The sequence below is a fragment of the Eurosta solidaginis genome, chromosome 4, assembly GCF_040869045.1.
Source record: "Eurosta solidaginis isolate ZX-2024a chromosome 4, ASM4086904v1, whole genome shotgun sequence".
In the NCBI taxonomy this organism is placed as follows: domain Eukaryota; kingdom Metazoa; phylum Arthropoda; class Insecta; order Diptera; family Tephritidae; genus Eurosta; species Eurosta solidaginis.
Genome location: NC_090322.1, coordinates 252,524,560 through 252,544,069, shown reverse-complemented (window position 1 = coordinate 252,544,069; position 19,510 = coordinate 252,524,560). Strand labels below are relative to the sequence as shown.

General features: G+C 34.5%; 6 protein-coding genes across 8 annotated transcripts in view; 3 read left to right on the top strand and 3 right to left on the bottom strand.

Annotated features, from left to right (window-relative positions):
* Window positions 1–2,622, bottom strand: part of Shmt (serine hydroxymethyl transferase) — a 61,611-nt gene extending 58,989 nt beyond the window's left edge. For 2 of the 3 annotated variants that reach the window (XM_067785706.1, XM_067785712.1), the window contains exon 1: window positions 2,399–2,622. The gene's annotated coding sequence lies outside the window, so the exon portion shown is untranslated. The remainder of the gene's footprint in view (window positions 1–2,398) is intronic. The other variant, XM_067785711.1, reaches the window with a different exon arrangement.
* On the top strand, window positions 392–1,726 carry LOC137251332 (uncharacterized). The gene is made up of 5 exons (XM_067785722.1): window positions 392–646; window positions 712–888; window positions 962–1,150; window positions 1,225–1,512; window positions 1,577–1,726. Exons 1-5 carry the CDS (start codon window positions 494–496, stop codon window positions 1,655–1,657), a joined length of 888 nt encoding a protein of 295 aa, XP_067641823.1. The 5' UTR covers window positions 392–493; the 3' UTR covers window positions 1,658–1,726.
* Window positions 2,623–10,024: 7,402 nt separating the features above from the next.
* Window positions 10,025–11,614, top strand: Rpt6 (26S proteasome regulatory subunit Rpt6). The gene is made up of 3 exons (XM_067785693.1): window positions 10,025–10,173; window positions 10,242–10,383; window positions 10,448–11,614. Exons 1-3 carry the CDS (start codon window positions 10,156–10,158, stop codon window positions 11,500–11,502), a joined length of 1,215 nt encoding a protein of 404 aa, XP_067641794.1. The 5' UTR covers window positions 10,025–10,155; the 3' UTR covers window positions 11,503–11,614.
* A 1,579-nt stretch (window positions 11,615–13,193) lies between these two features.
* On the bottom strand, window positions 13,194–14,103 carry anox (anorexia). Its single transcript, XM_067780862.1, has one exon. It carries the CDS (start codon window positions 14,101–14,103, stop codon window positions 13,354–13,356), a length of 750 nt encoding a protein of 249 aa, XP_067636963.1. The 3' UTR covers window positions 13,194–13,353.
* A 128-nt stretch (window positions 14,104–14,231) lies between these two features.
* On the bottom strand, window positions 14,232–14,736 carry SLIRP1 (SRA stem-loop interacting RNA binding protein 1). Its single transcript, XM_067780863.1, has 2 exons — window positions 14,516–14,736; window positions 14,232–14,432 (listed from the first exon to the last, which is right to left on the bottom strand). The coding sequence occupies exons 1-2, from the start codon at window positions 14,579–14,581 to the stop codon at window positions 14,235–14,237; spliced, it is 264 nt and encodes an 87-aa protein (XP_067636964.1). The 5' UTR covers window positions 14,582–14,736; the 3' UTR covers window positions 14,232–14,234.
* A 378-nt stretch (window positions 14,737–15,114) lies between these two features.
* Window positions 15,115–19,510, top strand: part of LOC137251333 (ATP-binding cassette sub-family A member 17) — a 70,036-nt gene continuing 65,640 nt past the window's right edge. Inside the window, exons 1-2 of the mRNA XM_067785723.1 lie at window positions 15,115–15,155; window positions 16,587–16,810. Of these exons, the coding sequence (XP_067641824.1) occupies window positions 16,599–16,810 (212 nt within the window). The 5' untranslated portion in view covers window positions 15,115–15,155; window positions 16,587–16,598. The remainder of the gene's footprint in view (window positions 15,156–16,586; window positions 16,811–19,510) is intronic.

Genomic DNA, 19,510 nt, shown 5'->3' with positions numbered 1-19,510 from the left:
TGTGCGACCCGAATTTTAAGTGCAGGACTTAAGTTGAAATTTTACAAAATTTGGAAATTAAAAAGCTTATATTTCATAAATTAAGAGTTTCCTAGAGTTGCGGATGATAATTTTGTGATTTTTTAGGACCCCCTCTACCCCTACAAATCAGCAAAAGTTTGAAAATCGTGGCACCTTATATAAAATCCAAGCCTTCAATTTAAGGCGATTCGGGAAAAAACTTTTGTAAATAACAAGCACCCTAACCGTATGGCACGGACCGTTCCAGTGAGTTTAATCGTGAACCAGAGCTGGATAGCTCATTGGAACGGCCTTATTAGTTTTCGATCAGTACATCTTTAATTTTCACTGTTAGCGAATCGATCACTAGCATTGAAATGTTGGTCATCACTATATACAATTATCGAGTTGTAATCGCGGTTTGCTATTATCATTGCTATAGGCACAACATTTTCTAACACAGTTTCAAAAATAAACACGCTGCAATCTAGGCATGGATATATCAAATTCACAACAAAAGAATGACGGTGTGGAATTGATAACTGAGCCTGGATATACCTGGAAAGAGTTGCAGGAAAACGTTATTAATACATGTCTTAAGAAAAAGTGTGATTTCCTATTGACCGATAAACTCAACACGGAGGATGTAAACAAACGAATATTTTATACATACAGAACAATTTTTTTAACGATTGTTGTAACTAATTATAGGTGTATAAAAAAATATATGATATACTAAAGACCGAATTGAACTTGGATGAAATAACTACACTTTTCGTAATTGTGGGCACATTATATTTCATAGAAGCCACTCCGGAGAATATGGAATGGCGCGTACAACTCCTACAGAAAACATTTAACTACACAGATACGCTCAGTCCGATGCATGTAAGTTCCAAGACATTCGTATTGGTAGCTTCGCTAATTAATTGTTTCCTTTAACTGCATGCAACATTTATAGCTACATTTGGCAACCAAACGCCTATGGCTAAATCTAAAAAGGAAGGATACAGATGTATTTAATATACTTGAGCTATGCAATCAAATGGTAATTATTAGCGAAACTGCAAGGGCTATTTCTATTTGTCTTATGTGGATCATATTGTCAGAAATAACAGAAACTCCTAGTGATATGTATTGTTTTCGACAGGTGAGAAAATTTAAAGAACTAAATCCAATTATTTTTTTATTTAAAGCATGTTCAAATATTTTAAATATTTACAGTTCTCGAAATTGTTAGAAATGTTGAATAACATAGATAGTGAAACATTACAAGAGGAAGATAATACAAAAATCGTTTATATTTTAGTACGTGTTTTAAGTTTTCTTATTAACGTTACACTATGTGACGCCCAAAATGAGGACATTATTAAGGCCGGTTATCGCATGTACTTCAAATATACATCACCCAGTTTAAAGAAACTACATGAATGGTGTGAGAATTTCAAAAAGACAATTGAATCATGTCCGAAACCAAAACAAATTCAATCTGATTGGGATTTACGGATGATGGTAAAGTTAAAAATTTTAATATAAATTTGTATGTCCATATGTAAAGTGAGTGTTATTATTTTAGATCACTGAGCATATAAGCTTCAACATAATTAATGTACTTCAAGACAGAATAGAACACATGAGTACACCGGATTATTCTTAGAATTTTACTATACGAAATTGATTCTGCATTTTTTAGAGTAAAAAGTTAAAATAAAACTGTAACTAACAATACCGACAAGATGTAAAGGTCTGGAACAGCGGTCGACTGGTTATCCTTTATGACAGCATGATACCTTTAATACACATCAAAAAATATCAGGAGGCCGTCAACAGACGCGTTTCGGATCCAATATCGCTATTGTGTAAACTGTAATTAAGAATTTGCTTATGCCAACCGGAGGTGGTCTCGGTGGGTAATATTTTACACCACCCAATTTTTAGCAAAAGTTATTAAAGGAGGTATCACAAGACGCGTTTGGACTTTCGTTTTAGAATACGAAAACTGAACTTAAAAATTGTAATTCGGTCAAAAGATATAAACAAGTAATCGGTTCAAATTAACATGAGGCGGTTGAACTTCGCCAGGTTTGTTGTACACACACACCCTAATGCAGAAAAGAGTTCTGCGGGGATATAATTTTCAGCCCAAGCAGGTGTTGAACCCAACCTGGTGTTGTATGCAAAAAAAAAAAAAAAACTATAGACCGGGCCCTCGCTTTCGGACGCTCTCGGGTTATTTTTTGTTTTTTTTTATTCTCGCAAATATCTTTCGGCAGAAATACAATTTTTAATTTACTTTCCATAGTATCCATCTGCATTGTACAGGTCTACCTGTAAACCTGTACAATGTCCATCTGCATGGGTGGCTTTTGCCAAATGTGCTAGCAAATATCAAACTTACAGTTTTCGAATTTATGTGGTTGTCAGATTAATCTCACTTGTATTTATATTTGCATTTGCAGGTATTTTATTGGTAGCCTGCACAGTACAGAGCGATCCGATTATTTTCTTGCAATGTGATCGATAGCGTTGAAATTCATTTCAGCCGTGCTAGCAAATATCAAACTTACAGTTTTCGAATTTATGTGGTTGTCAGATTAATCTCACTTGTATTTATATTTGCATTTGCAGGTATTTTATTGGTAGCCTGCACAGTACAGAGCGATCCGATTATTTTCTTGCAATGTGATCGATAGCGTTGAAATTCATTTCAGCCGTTTTTACTTCTGGCTAGTTCCAGTACTTAAAGGCCAATTAATGGTGACTTATAACCATAAAACCATAACCAGATAAAACAGATGATCGAACCTACCTTATGGAAATCAATGTAATCGATTAATGGTGTCATACCATAACGCTAATGCCATAACCATACCATACCAACCAATTGGTTTCTCGCCATATCCATAACCTAAAAATATTTGAGTTGGTGAATTTGTCACGTACACCTGTTAGAGATGAATCCGCCCCTTTGCGCAATCAAGGTGGAATGTCCCCCAGCTAGCTCAGGGCGAGAGGTCGGGGCCCTTAACCCTTGTCCACCTTGATGCGGGGCGGATGTCACAATCATCATCATACTTACATCCGTGCACCTCCTCGCAAGTAGCCCACCCTACCTTGGACCGCTCGAGTTTCTGCCTGGCAGTGAGTCCCCTTTTCTGATGCTCCCAAAAGACCCTACATACTACACCCTAATGTCATCTTCACCCACCCGAGCCTATTTAATTAGCAAATCATGTTGATTTCTTTTCTTATTTCAACTTAACATTTTTTTTATTAAAATATCTTATTGTATACAAAAATTCAATAAAATGATTCTATTCGAAAATTTAAAGTTTTTAACTTATTCCTCTAGGAGGCTATATGTACAAATCAGAATTTTTTCTACAATTTGACCAACAGATCATTTGCACAAAAAAAACAACCAAATAAAAGTCGACTCATATACGACGAGAATTATATATATATAAGCATTGTACTTATACACAAAAGCGTTTTTCATGACAAAAGAATCTCGTAATGTTTAAAAAAAAAGGACATATGTATATATGAAAGTTCACAAAAGAAAATTTTATACCAAAGGTTTACATAAATTCCTTACAAATACTCGGATGTTCCGACAACAGGCAATATTCATGTGTGATAAATTTCACAAAAAAATCGCACTATACCACTTAAAATATACATCGGTTAATAAAAAAAACGAAACTGTAAAATATTCTCTTATCCCTTTCTGCCACCAAAGTTAGGCCAAACTTTTATCAGAGCTGTAAAAGGTTGCAATCATTTGAAATTTTAAATCTTTGATTTAAGAATGCTCTTTCTTCATTCTTTCATTCCTAATTAAGGAATGTAGCTTAAAAGTCAACCCATTCTTCATTCAGTAGTGGGAAAAAAAGAATGCACTCTTGAACTCTTCGAAGAAAGAATGACGTAATTGAATGAAACACAAAAATTTTTCAACACAGAATAAGCATTCAAATGAATGCAGCCTTTGCTGAGTGTGCACACATTTTTCTAGTACCAATCAATTATGAAAAATGTCGTACAAGCACAAAACCCGCTCAAATATCAGATGGTTGTTTTTAATTAAAGCCACTTCAAAATATCAACACAAAAATTTAGTTATTGGCAGTGATGACCAGTTTTTTCGTTATTTAAATGGTAATAAAGCACAAAGAAGTTAATTGAAAAAGCGTTTTTATTAAAATTATTCTAAATAATTTAATAATAGCCGTGTTTTTTAACACGCGCGTATACGTTTCGTTTGCGCGTGTTAAAAAACGCCTATCTTCGCTTAGATAATGCTTAGGAGACCCATCTAGCGGCTGTGGTAAAACAACTAGCTACAGCAACAGGGTGTACCGAAAAGCGGAGACGCAACGCTCTGATGGCCATAGGGTATAACATATAGCTGAATCAGTTGCGATGAATTGTGGACACACATATAATACATAGAATTAGTGTACAGGGTGAAACAAAGACACATATTTCAGTTACATCTGAGTATAATGCGTATTGAAATTTAGTAGGACAAAATTTATGCGCAGCAATTTCAGAGGTGTATTTATAGTTTGTCTCTTAGCAGTCAATATAAAGTTTAAGCGTAAACGGATATACGCGTGTTAAAAAACACGGCTAATATAAAAGTAAATGACAAATATTTCAACATCCCTGTTCCGAAAATTGTCATCGTTCTAAATAAGTGTTGCCAATGTGCCATATAAAAGGTACTTGCATGTAAAAGTACTAACCTACATTTGAACGTCCTCAATTGGTGTTTAAACAATTGAAGAAAAAGCAATTCATTATAAAAAGTCTTAGTACAAGTTCCTTCATATATTCTTCTTAGCGGTATATGGTCAAATACTGTTTATCTATACTGGTTCGTGGGTTTGAAAAATGCAATAGTAATATCCGATTTTTCTCTATGTATTTAAAACTTGTAAAATATAAAATTGGCTCCAAAGTGCCACTGGTTTTTGGAACAGAATGATAGCAACTTCAGATGAAAGATTCAGGTTAACCCCTTTTCTGGTCAACGTGTGCCTTACATGTGGATCACCACAAAAATTATCTTTTTAAAAGCTAAACAGAAACATCTATTGGCACAGAAATTTCCTTGGATTTCCGTTGATAATTCCCTCAGTGGACGTGTCGACTGTGCATGACGAAGTACTGATAACGTAAATAGAGAAACCAAGAACCCATTTAAAAGTTTTCAAGTTTGAAAACTGGAAAAAAATTTTAATGGAAAATTGTTCATTTATTACATTTCTTGTGAGTTTCTTGGCGGGTCGAATTAAAACGATTACATCGGTATGGGAAATTACGACAGCGAATCAGCGGAAGTTAATTTGGAGAGTTCTTCGAAATTGTCGGGGATTCTGTGTTTGAACAGAGCCTTGATATGGTACATGAAGCGAACGATGAAAACAATACAACAACTGAAGAGAGCATTGAAAGAGGAATGTACGAAACCTCAGTTTTCTCGGAGACAATATTTGCTGCAAAATATGATATTGGTTTAATCATATATCACATTATTTATGGTTTTCCAAAAATCATATATGAAGCTGTTGCATCCGAAAGTTTGATAATCAATAAAGCGGAAAATGAATATTCCAATTATATTGTAGATCCCAGCACTAATAAAGGAATGCTTTATAAGTATCCAGAGCTGAAAAAGTGCTATATGAAATTTAATACTCCTTTGCCCTCATCAGCATCAGTAGAGAGATTGTCTTCAGCAGCAACTATATTGAATGCGCCTCGCCGTGGATCCCTTCCTGACGAAAATTTTGAAAAGCTTCTCTTAATGAAAGTTAATTCTTTTTAATATGGTTTTGCTGTTGATATATTAAACTTTGTTAATTTTTTATAAGCGTTATAACAACTTTAATGTTATATACCCCTACATTTACCTCAAATTGCAATTACATTTGATTACCACATGAAATATTTGATGACGTGTTTAAATTTCGGGCGATTTTCTTTTTTCTTTTATCATAATTAAATGGTTTTCATTGTGATACATCAATCAACATTTACAAAATTGACTCTCTGGTATACAAATACATATTTTGCTTAGTACAGGAACCATCGTCTCGCCACAATGGCACAGCGTGCATGAACTGTCAAAAATACACACATGTTCATGGAAACGAACATGATGGGACGCTAGACGGAACATACGCCGTTTCGATTAAAAAATTACATATTTTATCACATAGATTTACAACCTTTTAAAGAAAGCATTCCTTTAACATACCTGTATAGCTAATGAAGTATAAAAATATCAACTCTGATATAAGAAAATTAGTACTGAATCGTAAAAAAGTGTGCATTCATTTCAAGTTTACATTCAATAAAGAGAGGGAATGGCTCCCACATTCACACTATATTGAATTATATTTTACCATTCAATAACACTCACACTTATTTTTTTTTATTTTAACACTCACACTTTAGATTTGAGTTAAAGTATATTAAGCCATTCAGGAATGGGAATTTATAATATGCAACCAAAAAATCACAAATTTTTAAAAGAATGCTGAGAGAATGCACACTCAATTGATTCAATCTTTTTACAGCTCTGGCATTTACATGCTCAATAGGAGCGAAATACGAAATAGATTCAATACCCTAATGCCTACCTAACAGAGCTCTATTATGGAGGTTAAGGGAAATTGGTGTAAGCTGGTTTTTTCCAGCTATTGCAAAAAAAAAAAAAAACCGAAGTATGAATTTATTTAATTTTAGCCATTTGGCCCCTTTAAGTCACTGAACAGCACTTTACACAGTTATCTTTGATTTTATTTAAATTTGAAAAAATGCGATTCGGACACAAGAAAAAAAAAACTAAATTTAGCCTACCCTCATACGTATATTAACGTTGCGAACTTTTGGTTGTTTTAATTTCCCCTTTTTTTCCACACTCGTGACTTCTGATGCCCTCAATACTCCTGGTTTCGGTCTTCGCTAATTATACTGGTACAGATAATCGTTATGGCATTGAATTTATGGTAGGTATTGATACAATTTTATTGCAACGAAATATCCGTGGCGCTATGCAGAAGCACTCATGATTAAATGTGATACTCCTTCCAAATTCAGGATATTCCACATCGTTTATCCCCCCTGGATTTTGGCTCCTGCCTAAGTTTGAAATTTTGTGTTTAATTTTCGCCCGGACTCGCGATTTTATTTTTTTTGGCGTTTTGCCTTCTTCTGGGGGTTTTTATTTTGCTTTCTTTTAATAAAACAATACACTGTAGGGTTCTTATTACTTTTATTTAACTTTGTATTTTAATTACTTTTAACTTTGTAATTTTTAAATTATTATCAATATTTTAAGTTTCAATATTGATTTTGTAATGTCAGAAGAAGATATTTATAAAACAGCGATTACCACTCCTTTTGGTATGTTTGAGTTCATTCGAATGCCTTTCGGCTTGAGGAACTCAGCACAAACTTTCCAAAGATTCATCAATGAAGTTGTAGGTGAATTAATAATTTTAAAGATCTACGTATACTTTTTGAACGTTTGTCTGTATATGGTTTAAATGTTAAACCAAATAAATGCATTTTTGGTGTTACTAGAATTGATTTTCTAGGACATAGTATTTCTGAATTAGGAATATGTCCATCTGACAATAGAATAAAAGCTATTCGAGATTTTGAACTACCAAAATCCATTAAGCAGACACAAAAGTTTATTGGTATGGTTAATTATTACCATAGATATATTTCACAATTAGCAGAATTTACTGGATTTATATATGATTTAATTAACAAATCAATTAAAAACCGGGACAAAATTCTAGTTTGGGATGATAACTTTAACTGTAGATGCATCCAATACGCAGACGGTGGAGTTCTACAACAGAATTTCAACAATAAATCTGAGCCTCTCGCATTTTATTCGAAGAAACTTTCTCCAGCTGAAATGAAATATAGTGCTTTTGATAGAGAACTATTAGCAATTTATCTTAATATTAAACATTTCCGATATCTATTAGAAGGACGAGAATTCACTGTGTTTACTGATCATAATCCCTTAATTTTCGCTCTCAATTCAAAAACTGAACGATGTCCACGACAAACCAGACATCTTGAATTTATTGCACAATTTACAAGTGATATTCAGCATATTACTGGACAAGAAAATGTGGTAGCTGATACTTTATCTAGGGCATTTGAAATAGAGGCAATTAAAAATTCAGAACTTAATTTTAAAATTTTAGAAAAGGAACAGAAACAAGATGATGAACTAAACAATCTTGTATCTCAACAATCATTTCAAAATTTAAAATTAGTTCAAATTCCTGTTTTAAATTTCAATATATGGTGTGAATCATCCGGAGATTGTCCTAGACCGTTCGTTCCAAATAATTTACACAAAACAGTATTTGATAAGTTACATGGGATTGTGCATCCGGGTACTAAAGCTACTCACCGTATTATTATTAAAAAATATTTTTGGCCAAACATGAATAAAGAAATTAATAAATGGTCAAAAGAATGTATTAGTTGTCAAATGTCTAAAGTTTATCGTCATACAAAATCCCCTGTTTTCAAAATTCAAATTCCCTTGAATAGATTTGAACACATCCATTTAGATATAGTTGGACCATTACCTATTTCAAAAGGACATCGCTATATTTTAACGATTATTGAAAGATTTACCCGTTGGCCTGAGGCATATGCATTAAAAGATATTTCAGCAACTACAATTGCAAATAAGTTTTTTAGAGAATATATTTCTCGGTTTGGAGTTCCGCTAAAGATAACAACTGATCAAGGTAGCCAATTTACATCGAAATTGTTTTCAGAGTTAACTAAATTACTTGGTAGTCACCAAATTACAACATCCGCATATCACCCTCAAGGAAATGGTATGGTTGAAAGGTTTCATAGACAATTAGACTACTATAATAGCTAGAGAGGACACAAATAATTGGTATGACGAGTTACCTGTCATATTACTTGGTTTGCGATCTATTTACAAAGGAGACATTTCGGCTACACCAGCGGAAATGGTTTTCGGTCAGAATTTAAGTTTGCCAGGGGAACTTGTGGTGCCATCAGCTAAACATTTCTCATCAAATGAAGTTTTAAGTAATTAACGTGAACATTTTCGAAATGTTAGATCAAATTTAAGTCATCATAAAGATGCTGATACTGGAATTTATGTTCCAAAAGATTAATAAACATTCATTACAACAACCATATGGAGGACCTTACAAAATTGTGGAAAAAGGCCAAAAATGTTTTAAGCTTGAAATAGATAATAATATTAAAACTATTCCTATTGATAGATTAAAACCTGCAATAATTGAAACAACAGACACAAACAATACCAAGAATTTACATAAAAAGAGAGTTACATTCAATTTGTTTAATGATAAATTTTCTTGAAGGGGGAGTAATGTAGGGTTCTTATTACTTTTATTTAACTTTGTATTTTAATTACTTTGAACTTTGTAATTTTTAAATGTATTATCAATATTTTAAGTTTCAATATTGATTTTCAATTTTCAAAAATTTTCATGATTGTGAAAAATAAAAATAGACGCATACATTTAGGCATAGTAATAAAATATAGTTTAAAGTATAAAACGTGGTATCAATCTCCACATACACCATTTTATTTTTTTTTGATCTTAAAACGGGGTTAACATTTCGCGCGCAGGGATATACTTTTTGCTATTAAAATTTAATACTATTTAAAATTTCTGTAGGCGAGCGGCGCGCTGCAGACTTGTATGCTGCTAGATAGTTGTACAAATTTAATAACTTTTTGTAGATTTTATTCATTGTTTATGACTAAGATAAGCCAGTTTGTGGAATATTTTTGTAATTTTTTGCATTTTCTGCAATTTTCACGATTTTAAGGTTAAGGCATCATTAATCGATCACATTGAAGATGGTTATGGATATGGGTATGGTTACGTTTATGACGGTAGGGTTACGGAAGTTTAATTAGCCCTTTAAACAAACATTGGGTTTGATTGAACACACTCAAGCCAAAAGCAACTCTGTATGCATATTGAAGTTCGTAGTTTCAGAAATTCATTGTGACATTTCTAACAAAACTTTTGCATCGTCATTTCATAAAAGTATTTGAGCCAGAATAAAATTAAAACATAGAATAAAATGACCGTAACTAATCGGGTAAGCTGCACAACAAAATTCAGTTATATTGAAAAATTAAATACGTATTTCGGTAACATTTAACGTAGATGGAAATCGACACTGCTCTAAAAGGCGAGGGTTTCCGGGCATATTACATACAGAAAATTGAGGAGCTGCAGTTGATTGTTGCGGAAAAGGGTCAGAACTTACGTCGATTGCAAGCACAGCGCAATGAGCTCAACGCCAAAGGTAATAACTCAAAATTTTGAATGATTAGATTATCTTAACTGTGAAATGTTTGGTTTTCACATAGTACGCATGTTACGCGAGGAGTTGCAGTTGTTGCAAGAGCAAGGTAGTTATGTAGGAGAAGTAGTTAAACCAATGGATAAAAAGAAGGTACTAGTAAAGGTGCATCCCGAGGGGAAATTTGTTGTTGATATTGATAAGAATATCGATATTAACGATGTTACACCCAATTGTCGTGTTGCTTTACGTAATGAGAGTTATACCTTGCATAAAATTTTGCCCAACAAAGTTGATCCTTTGGTATCACTTATGATGGTTGAAAAGGTGCCTGATTCTACTTACGAAATGGTTGGTGGTTTGGACAAGCAAATAAAAGAAATCAAGGAAGTTATTGAATTACCAGTAAAACATCCAGAATTATTTGATGCTCTGGGTATAGCTCAACCGAAAGGTGTACTACTTTATGGACCTCCCGGTACAGGAAAAACTCTATTAGCCCGTGCTGTAGCACATCATACAGAATGTACATTTATACGTGTATCGGGCTCCGAATTGGTACAAAAATTCATTGGTGAAGGTTCGCGTATGGTACGTGAATTATTCGTAATGGCACGTGAACATGCACCATCCATAATTTTTATGGACGAAATCGATTCGATTGGTTCTTCCCGCATTGAATCTGGATCTGGTGGTGATTCAGAAGTTCAACGTACCATGTTGGAGTTACTCAATCAATTGGATGGTTTTGAAGCCACTAAGAATATAAAAGTAATAATGGCTACTAATCGTATTGATATTTTGGATCCAGCGCTTCTACGCCCTGGTCGTATCGATCGTAAAATTGAATTCCCACCACCAAACGAAGAAGCCCGCTTAGATATTTTGAAAATTCATTCACGTAAAATGAATTTGACCAGAGGCATCAATTTGCGCAAAATAGCAGAACTAATGCCTGGTGCATCAGGAGCTGAAGTAAAAGGTGTATGCACGGAAGCCGGTATGTACGCTTTACGTGAACGTCGAGTACATGTGACACAAGAAGATTTTGAAATGGCCGTTGCAAAAGTAATGCAAAAAGACTCTGAAAAGAACATGTCGATTAAAAAGTTGTGGAAATAAAAATTTTAAAAATATCTACAATAATTTGTATTCAATTTCGAATTACCTAGATAGCGCTCGCAGTTGATAAAAAATAACGAAAATAAAACATTCTTTGAATTTATATTAGTAATTATTGTATTGACTTAAGATTATTCGTTTAGCTGGATTTTAAATAAAAATTTAATTTTTGCTGACCGTCGCACATTCACATCCGGTCAACGGGTTAACAGGGCTAGTCTTAATAATGCTTGTTATCGGAAAGTGCGGGATCTATATTCGGCAAAGGACCATCAACATCAAAAACTTTAATAATTTACAACAACAACTGCTAATGCACGTCCAAATGCCGGGAGATGTGTCTTTACCTCGGTAACAATAATCTCCAAAACTAAACCCTTTCAGCAATGTCGGCCTTCGGTCGCGCTTATAACAAATAAGTGTGTACAACAAAATTACAACAACCACATGAAAATTGCCAACATCAACTGCAAATATCTGAGGACAGAGTCAAAATGTTCCTTTCGGTTTATTGTTGCCGTGGTCAATACGCGTCGATTGATATCCCTCCCGATATTTTGGACCAAATATTTTATTATTAGTCTCACCAGCATGCCCTTGGCTGACTAGTGAAAAATTAAAATGGTTTTAATTTTGCCGAAGCATTAGGTGTAGAACCTATTACCCGCACGGCAATCAAAATCTATCAATTGTGCTTTGTGACATCTTCCCGATAATCAGACCAATTCTAAATATTCTCGCGGAATTTTGTTCTCGCGGATTTTTTTATTCCCGGGGAAAAATTCCTCCAATTCTGTTCTCCTAGGGAGAATAATAATTGGGGAATAGGAATTTCGTAGTCAGCTGTTTTGTCAATTGAAATTTCGTTGCACATTTCTTCTTTTGTTTAAAAAATTTAAAAGTTTAATCATTGTTGGAAATTAAGAAATAAAATATAAACAATGCACAGTATTTATTGCATTTCATGTGGTATTCACTGAAATGAGTAATGAATTGATGCCACAGCAACATCAACAGCGGAACATACGAAGAAGACGGCCGCATAATACTAATCGGCTGGAGTTGCCTGCTTTCATCCAGCAAGGCAATTTTCTGGCGGCCAAGTTGAGTTGAATTCGTCCTTCGTCATATGCCAAAATCTATTTAAGCCTTATTAAAAAATCCTTGCGCAATTTCTGGATGGCTGCATCAAATATGTATACCAAGAGCTCTACCGTTGCTTATGATATACTTTTCGACTTAAAATAAATATTGTGGTTGCTGTTGTTGTTGTATTAACAGTGAGAATATTGGGGTAGAATGTAAATACATATTTTAGTACAAGTTTGTACAAATAAGTGTTCTTTCTTAAAAGAATCAATTTCCTTTAACTATTTTGATGCATTCCCTTTAATTTAACTAGTGAAAAAACTCCTATGAAATGGTAGAGAAATCTCCGTCTCCCTCACATTCATAATACCTACTTTTCTCCCATAACCGGTTTCCGCTTTTTCGAACATTGTTCAGAATAGGAGGAAAGGGAGAAGTGAAAAACTCACAAGGAATTTTTATTTAGAATACGAGGAATCCGAGAAGGGAAAAAACTCGCACGGAATTTTGGTTTAGAATTGGGATGAATATATTCTAAAAAATCATTTTCACTCGAAAAATTTAACTGTTTCGTTCAGTTGTAATTGAATTTTGAAACGAAATACATATATTTTTCTACAACCATAGAAAATTTTATTTTAAACAAATTGCACCGGAAAATATATAATATATTTAATTAATTTGGTAATACATATTTGAACGCTAGTTGGTAAGCAAAAACAGAAAATATGTCTACGATATATATATTTTTATGGAATTCTGCTAAATTTTGAGCAATTCACAAATTTCTTTGCAATCCGCAACATCACGGCAAGACTGCCCATCTACGTCCTTGATCGATGTATCAGCATTGGCATCTAGCAAAATGCGTATACATTCAATATGACCACAACTGGCAGCATAGTGCAGAGCCGTTTGTTTATCAGAGTCACAGAAATTGACATCTACACCAGCTTCTATGAGATGTTGCAAAATATCCACAGCGTTACGATCAGTTGCCCAGTGTATGAGACCCATACCATGCTCATCCAACAATTCCATACTTTCTGGTGTTAAGGTTTTACGAAGTTGAGCCAGATTTCCCTCTTTTATATAATCGAAAACATTTTTTTCATGTTCTTCCTTATGCTCCAAATCCTCGATTTGCTGTGGAATGGAATGTACTACCCAACCAGTAGAAGACGCATTGATGCGCTTGGTAATATTTTTTGGTTGCCAATCGGGGTCAGCTTTTTTTAGTTTTTCAATATATAAACGTTTAGCTTCTAGAGATGTCATTTCAGCCAAGTCATTCCATGCGCACCATTTGCTACGGCTTTGCATATTAAATACACTAGGTTTTAGAGTATTACAACGACCACATGTGGCTTGCTTATATAAAGCATATAATTCTAATAAATCGGTAGATACAAGTTTTTCGTGTATCTTTTGCAAATGTTCTGCAGCCGCGGAAAAATTTTCGTCAAGAGGATCGATTTCCAAATCGCTGTCTGAAAAATCGGATAGCGACATTGTGCAATTTCGGTATTTTCTTTTTTACGGCTTTGATGGTCTGTAACTAGGGCTTCTGATAATTTAAAAAAATTTTTTTTTAAACGTTTATATTTTTGTATATATATATTCAAAGATCTGCATATATATATCTAAGCTTTTTGAACATTCAAGTAATTGCCCTCTAGCACGTGCTTTTGTTCGCTTTCAATCCTTTCAATTGGTTTAATGTCACTAAATGCAACAAATCCGTATCCACGGGAACAGCCTGTCTTCTTGTCGAATACTACGTTCGCATAGGAAACACGCCCGAATTCTTTAAAATATGCACGCAGCTCCTGATGACCCACCTAAGCATTTAAGGTTGGATGTTTGTGAAAATATGGATGTACTAAAATGGTAAAAGCCAACTAACGTTTCGAGTTGTACTTACCGTCCACGGTAAATTTCCAACGTAAAGTCTTTGAAGACTTTTGCCTATTTTATTCGCCGTGGCCATTTGTTAATTATGAAACGTACAAATGCAATCACTTTAAACGTTGTATTTGTTGCGTAAATTTGTACAAAATTGTTAGCTGCATTTATACAAAAAAAAAAGCAAGTATCTCCGAACAGCTGCGACAGATATTGGACCTGATTACATTAACGACGGCAGCAACAGGACATCTGTCAAATTATTTGGTAAAAGTCTAAAACAGGGTCGACCATAAATCACCAATCCAGACTGCGCATTCAAGAGTTTAAAACTGCTTTGTTCTCGCATCTACGTCATAGTTGACTCTTGAGCGAATAAAAAAAGAGCGAGAAAAGAAAAGAGCTAAAGGAAAAGAGTCAATTCATACGTCTTAAAAAAACAGCTGATCTAATATTTACATGCGCAATGCGCAATCTTGTGTGATTTGTGGGGGTCGACTGCTAACAAGCCAACCTAATAAAACCGCACTGCGTTTTTTAGCGCACGCAAACAACCGGAGTTTTTTCCCCGAACCGAAATAAGCATGCGTTGCGACAATGTAAAGCATGTGTGTAAACGTCAAACTGAAATGTCACGCAGAACAAAAATTGGAAATTGAGTTAGGTTTTCACGCAGCAAATTCAATTTCGGTTGCTCTCATACAAGTTGTAGTGCATGAAAAATTTTTGACAGAAAATGGCTTGCGTGCATTTATATTAGGTTGAGCTGTAATACGCGTCGAAAAATATCGCGGGTGGTGTCAAAAGAAGCGTATTGACTTCGACAACAATGATCCGAGGGCGGAAAAGAAAAATTGTATCTCTACCCGGAGATATTTGCAGTTGAAGTTGGCAATTTTCATGTGGTTGTTGTAATGTTGCAAGTGGTGAAATCGTTCGAGTTTGGCCAATTTATCCAAGGACCCACCGATTGCTTGAACACAATAGGCAATTTAGTTGATGGCACAGTGGGACTCTTCCAGTGTCACAATACGGGCGGCAATCAGGAATGGGCTTACACCAACAAGACCAAATCAAACATGATGACCTCTGTCTGACGCTTGTCCAATTCCAACGTGGGTCCGAGGTGGTGATGAAAGAGTGTGACAGCTCATAATAAACTTAATATATGCCTAGATTCACGTGATCATAACGAGCATGGCGTAACAGCGCAGCGTTGTAATTCAGCATTAGAGTCGCAGCATTAGAAAGCGCGCCCGAAGGCCGTCAACGCAGAAAGGTGTTCTGCGCGAAAATACTATGTATCCCGCCCCGGTTTCGCAGTGACCCGTGGTAATTTCGTTAATATCTCTGGAACGAGTGAAACTTTTTACTTTCCGCCTTCGGATTATAAATACTGATGTGCAGACGCGTCGTTTGACATCTCTCCCGACATGAAAGCGTATTAGCAGTCGACCCCTGTCTGAAATATTACCAATTATTTTTACATATTATGAGCAGTTGTAGCGATAAAAACACTATCCCAAGGTTTTGGGGGGTGTTCTCGATGTCGATGCTCCTTTACCGCATATAGATCCGGTACATTCTGGTTACAAGCACCGTTAATGTACAAACACGACCATCTCGAGAACGATTGAATATAACCACACTGAACCTTTAGGTCCTTGTTTCGGCGCGATAAAACCGAATGTCCTAGCTGATGCTGCAGTCCTAGCAATACGTGGTTGTTGTTGTAGCGATAATGACACTGGATGATCCTTTATCGGGTATAGATCCGATACGTTTCGGCTACAATCACAATTTAGATGTAAGCCCGATTATATAGGGAATGATTTCAGATGACCACATGGAACCTTCTAGGCCATATCCCAAACTCCCTCCACTCCATGAGAACTTGGGGTTGCCAGGGCCTATGCTGGCTGATTGGAATAAACCCCGAAAATGCAGTCGACGGTAGGTTTCAATATCAGTATCAAGTTTTTTTAGGAGCAACCTACATTCCTCTCCCTTCGCATAGCTCACGTTCCTATTCAACACTCATTACGTTGATAACTAAAACCCAAACATTTATTTAAATTTACATTTTTTAGAAGTTAACTACAATGCCGGCTTCAATCAAAACTATCATGGCAAAATATATGAAGTTTGAGCTTCGATCTCCACAAAAAACGATTGCAGAAGTATTAATCATAATTATTTGTTATATATTGGCTGTACTTTATCCCGGAGCAAATACTCGAGAATTAAGTGATGAAGAAGTTAAAATGCTTACGATACATGACACGAACCCTTTAGAAAATTTCAACATTTTGCAGTAAGTTTTTTTGGGATTTTTACACATAAATTTGTATGCATGGGTGTCCTTTTTAAAAATGGATTTTCGATTCAATTCAAACACTGTTTAGAAGGCTAATTCATACTCAGAATTAAGCAAAGGTTTCTTGCTTGTTACTTTAAGCCTGGTTTGTCAGTGGGTTTGGGACGCGTTCCTCTCAAGCAAGCTCAGAAAAGAATTTAAATGAAATTCTTAAATGTGTTGCTGAATATCAGTTACGTTAACCGAAAACTAGTTAAAGTAAAATTTGTAAGCCGTTTGAGAAACCAACAAACTGACATAAAATTGATTCCGAAATGACCACATATGAACCCCGAAGTAATCTCTGAAACTATGCCGAAATTATGGGGAAAGTTACTCCGGAAGTACCCTGAAATAATCACAAAGATCATCACGAAATTACCACAAAACGATTCCGAAATGACCAAGGAAGGCAATGTTCCGTCCTAGCCTAACGATCTGGTACACATTGTTCGTAGTTATTATTTTGGTATTTCTGCGTTCTAAAACAGCCCGTAGCTCATAGCACTGCCAGAATATTAATATCACTTTTTATGCAATGGTTCTACTCTATGTATATTCGTATTAAGAACCGGAGCAGTAGCAGATAATATTTTTCGTTGCTACCGCTGCTCTGGAGCAGCAAATGCAATCATTAGTGTAAAATGAAGAATATTTAGTTTTTATGCTTAAAAAGTTTACCTATTTTAAAGATTTTTTGCTTGGTTAATCAATATTTTATTTTTAATATTAAAAGTTGATTACAATCATATATGTAATACTCGTATATTGCTACAAAAAGCTAGGTACGTTCCCAAACATCAGAGTGCCGATATATTGCTGTTTAAACGTTTTTGTTTTTGTATTCAATAATCGAATGTACCTAAATTTAAATTTTTTCTTGTCACACTTATGCTGCTACAATCACAAAAATTTTATAGGCTGTCTTGTTTTGATTTCGAATTGAAAACACATTGCGAGCATTTTCTATTGGCAATATAGGAGTATTACATTTATGATTACAATTGATTCAATTATTTTCAATGAATGATATTTTTTTTATATATCAAAAATGAATATCATAGAAAAGTATGAAAAGATATTTCACGTGAATTACAAACAAAGTTATTTAAAAGTTGATATATGTACAAGTGTATATTGTGGTTTACAACTCGGCCAACCTGACTTAAGACCGTCCCCGGTCATATAACTTAAAAACTAAATTAAGTTAAGAAATATTTTAAAATTGTTTACATATTTTAAATTTCTTTATATATAAACAGTTAATTATATTGGAGATAACGATCCTAACAATCCGTTAAGAACTAATATTTCATAACTCATTTAATTTCAGCAGAAATGGCCCCATTATTATTATTTCCAAGCCACTTTCTCATTTTATTCGCTTCAACAACGCCATCATACGGTAATTGAGTCAACTGGCAGTTTTCTACGTCTCGCACCACATCTATCATTTCCTAAAATCTTACGTATTACGTAAGGGCCTTTAAACCTCGGTATGCGTTTTTTGTTTGTTCCCACAACCGACTCTACATTTCTTATGGCTACAAAATCTCCCACTTGATATTCTTTTGCCCTCACACAATAGATGAAATTATATTCCTGCTTTTTCTGAATAACTTCAGATGCATCTAATCTATTTTGTTCCAGATCACGCCTTTCATTAACATTTATTCTATTATGTATCTAAGTACTCTGTGAACTCATCCACTATTTCACCCCTTTGTTCTACGCCGAATAGAAGTTTACTAGGAGAATTACCCGTAGTACTGTGAACAGAATAATTAATAGCATATTCCACTTGGAGAAGTTTGTTGGACCAATCTGCATGGTTAAGAGGATGACTAAGTTTACTTAACATAGTTTTCAAAACTCTGTTTACTCGTTCTGTTTTAAATCTTTTTTGCTTGGTTATTCAATATTTTATTTTTAATATTAAAAGTTGATTACAATTGATACAATTATTTTCAATGAATGCAATTTTTTTTATATATCAAAAATGAATATCATAGAAAAGTATAAATAGATACTTCACATGAATTACAAACAAAGTTATTTAATAGTTGATATATGTATATACAAGTGTATATTGTGGTTTACACTATATATATTTCAACATTCGAATAATCGACGAAGTACGATTGTTCGATTTTAACTAATCGTGTTCTGAAAATAGAGTATTAAAGCATTCGAATATTCGATTAATCGAATATCACGAGCTCTGAGAGATAAGAGTTGCACGGGAAAGGCGTTCAGCAGGGCACGGGCTCTTTAGAAGATCGTGTCCCGGTCTCAGGACCTTAAACCAACAAAGGTAATCTTATCACTAAATATTGGAATGTAGGCTCATAATACGTACTCTAACTGAATACTGCTTTCTGGGGTCATATGTTTTTAAATTCGACGTCGCCAGTGTGCTCGTGTCCAGCACTCGTTAGACTACGACTTCAGCTATTAGATCGTGAAGCAGCAAGTAGTATAGGTCATAGAATGTTTTTGTTTCTAGAGTCTTTTAATTTGGTCGTCATCCAAACTGCTTGTAACATTTTACACACATTTAGTATATGTATGTGTGGTCCTTAGAGACCGGCCAGTTTAATCTAAGTTAAGATGAAAAGGTATATATAATTACACGATCTAACAAATTAATTATTTGAA

What these genes read in the sequence shown, in the direction of transcription:
- LOC137251332 (XM_067785722.1), top strand. Translation starts at nt 494, where the DNA reads ATGGATATATCAAATTCACAACAAAAGAATGACGGTGTGGAATTGATA. An exon ending in ATACGCTCAGTCCGATGCAT is followed by an intron (nt 889 to 961) that starts GTAAGTTCCAAG and finishes CAACATTTATAG; the next exon opens with CTACATTTGGCAACCAAACG. An exon ending in ATTGGGATTTACGGATGATG is followed by an intron (nt 1,513 to 1,576) that starts GTAAAGTTAAAA and finishes TTATTATTTTAG; the next exon opens with ATCACTGAGCATATAAGCTT.
- Rpt6 (XM_067785693.1), top strand. An exon ending in CAATGAGCTCAACGCCAAAG is followed by an intron (nt 10,384 to 10,447) that starts GTAATAACTCAA and finishes GTTTTCACATAG; the next exon opens with TACGCATGTTACGCGAGGAG.
- SLIRP1 (XM_067780863.1), bottom strand. Translation starts at nt 14,581, where the DNA reads ATGGCCACGGCGAATAAAATAGGCAAAAGTCTTCAAAGACTTTACGTT. An exon ending in TTGGAAATTTACCGTGGACG is followed by an intron (nt 14,433 to 14,515) that starts GTAAGTACAACT and finishes TTAAATGCTTAG; the next exon opens with GTGGGTCATCAGGAGCTGCG.
- anox (XM_067780862.1), bottom strand. Translation starts at nt 14,103, where the DNA reads ATGTCGCTATCCGATTTTTCAGACAGCGATTTGGAAATCGATCCTCTT.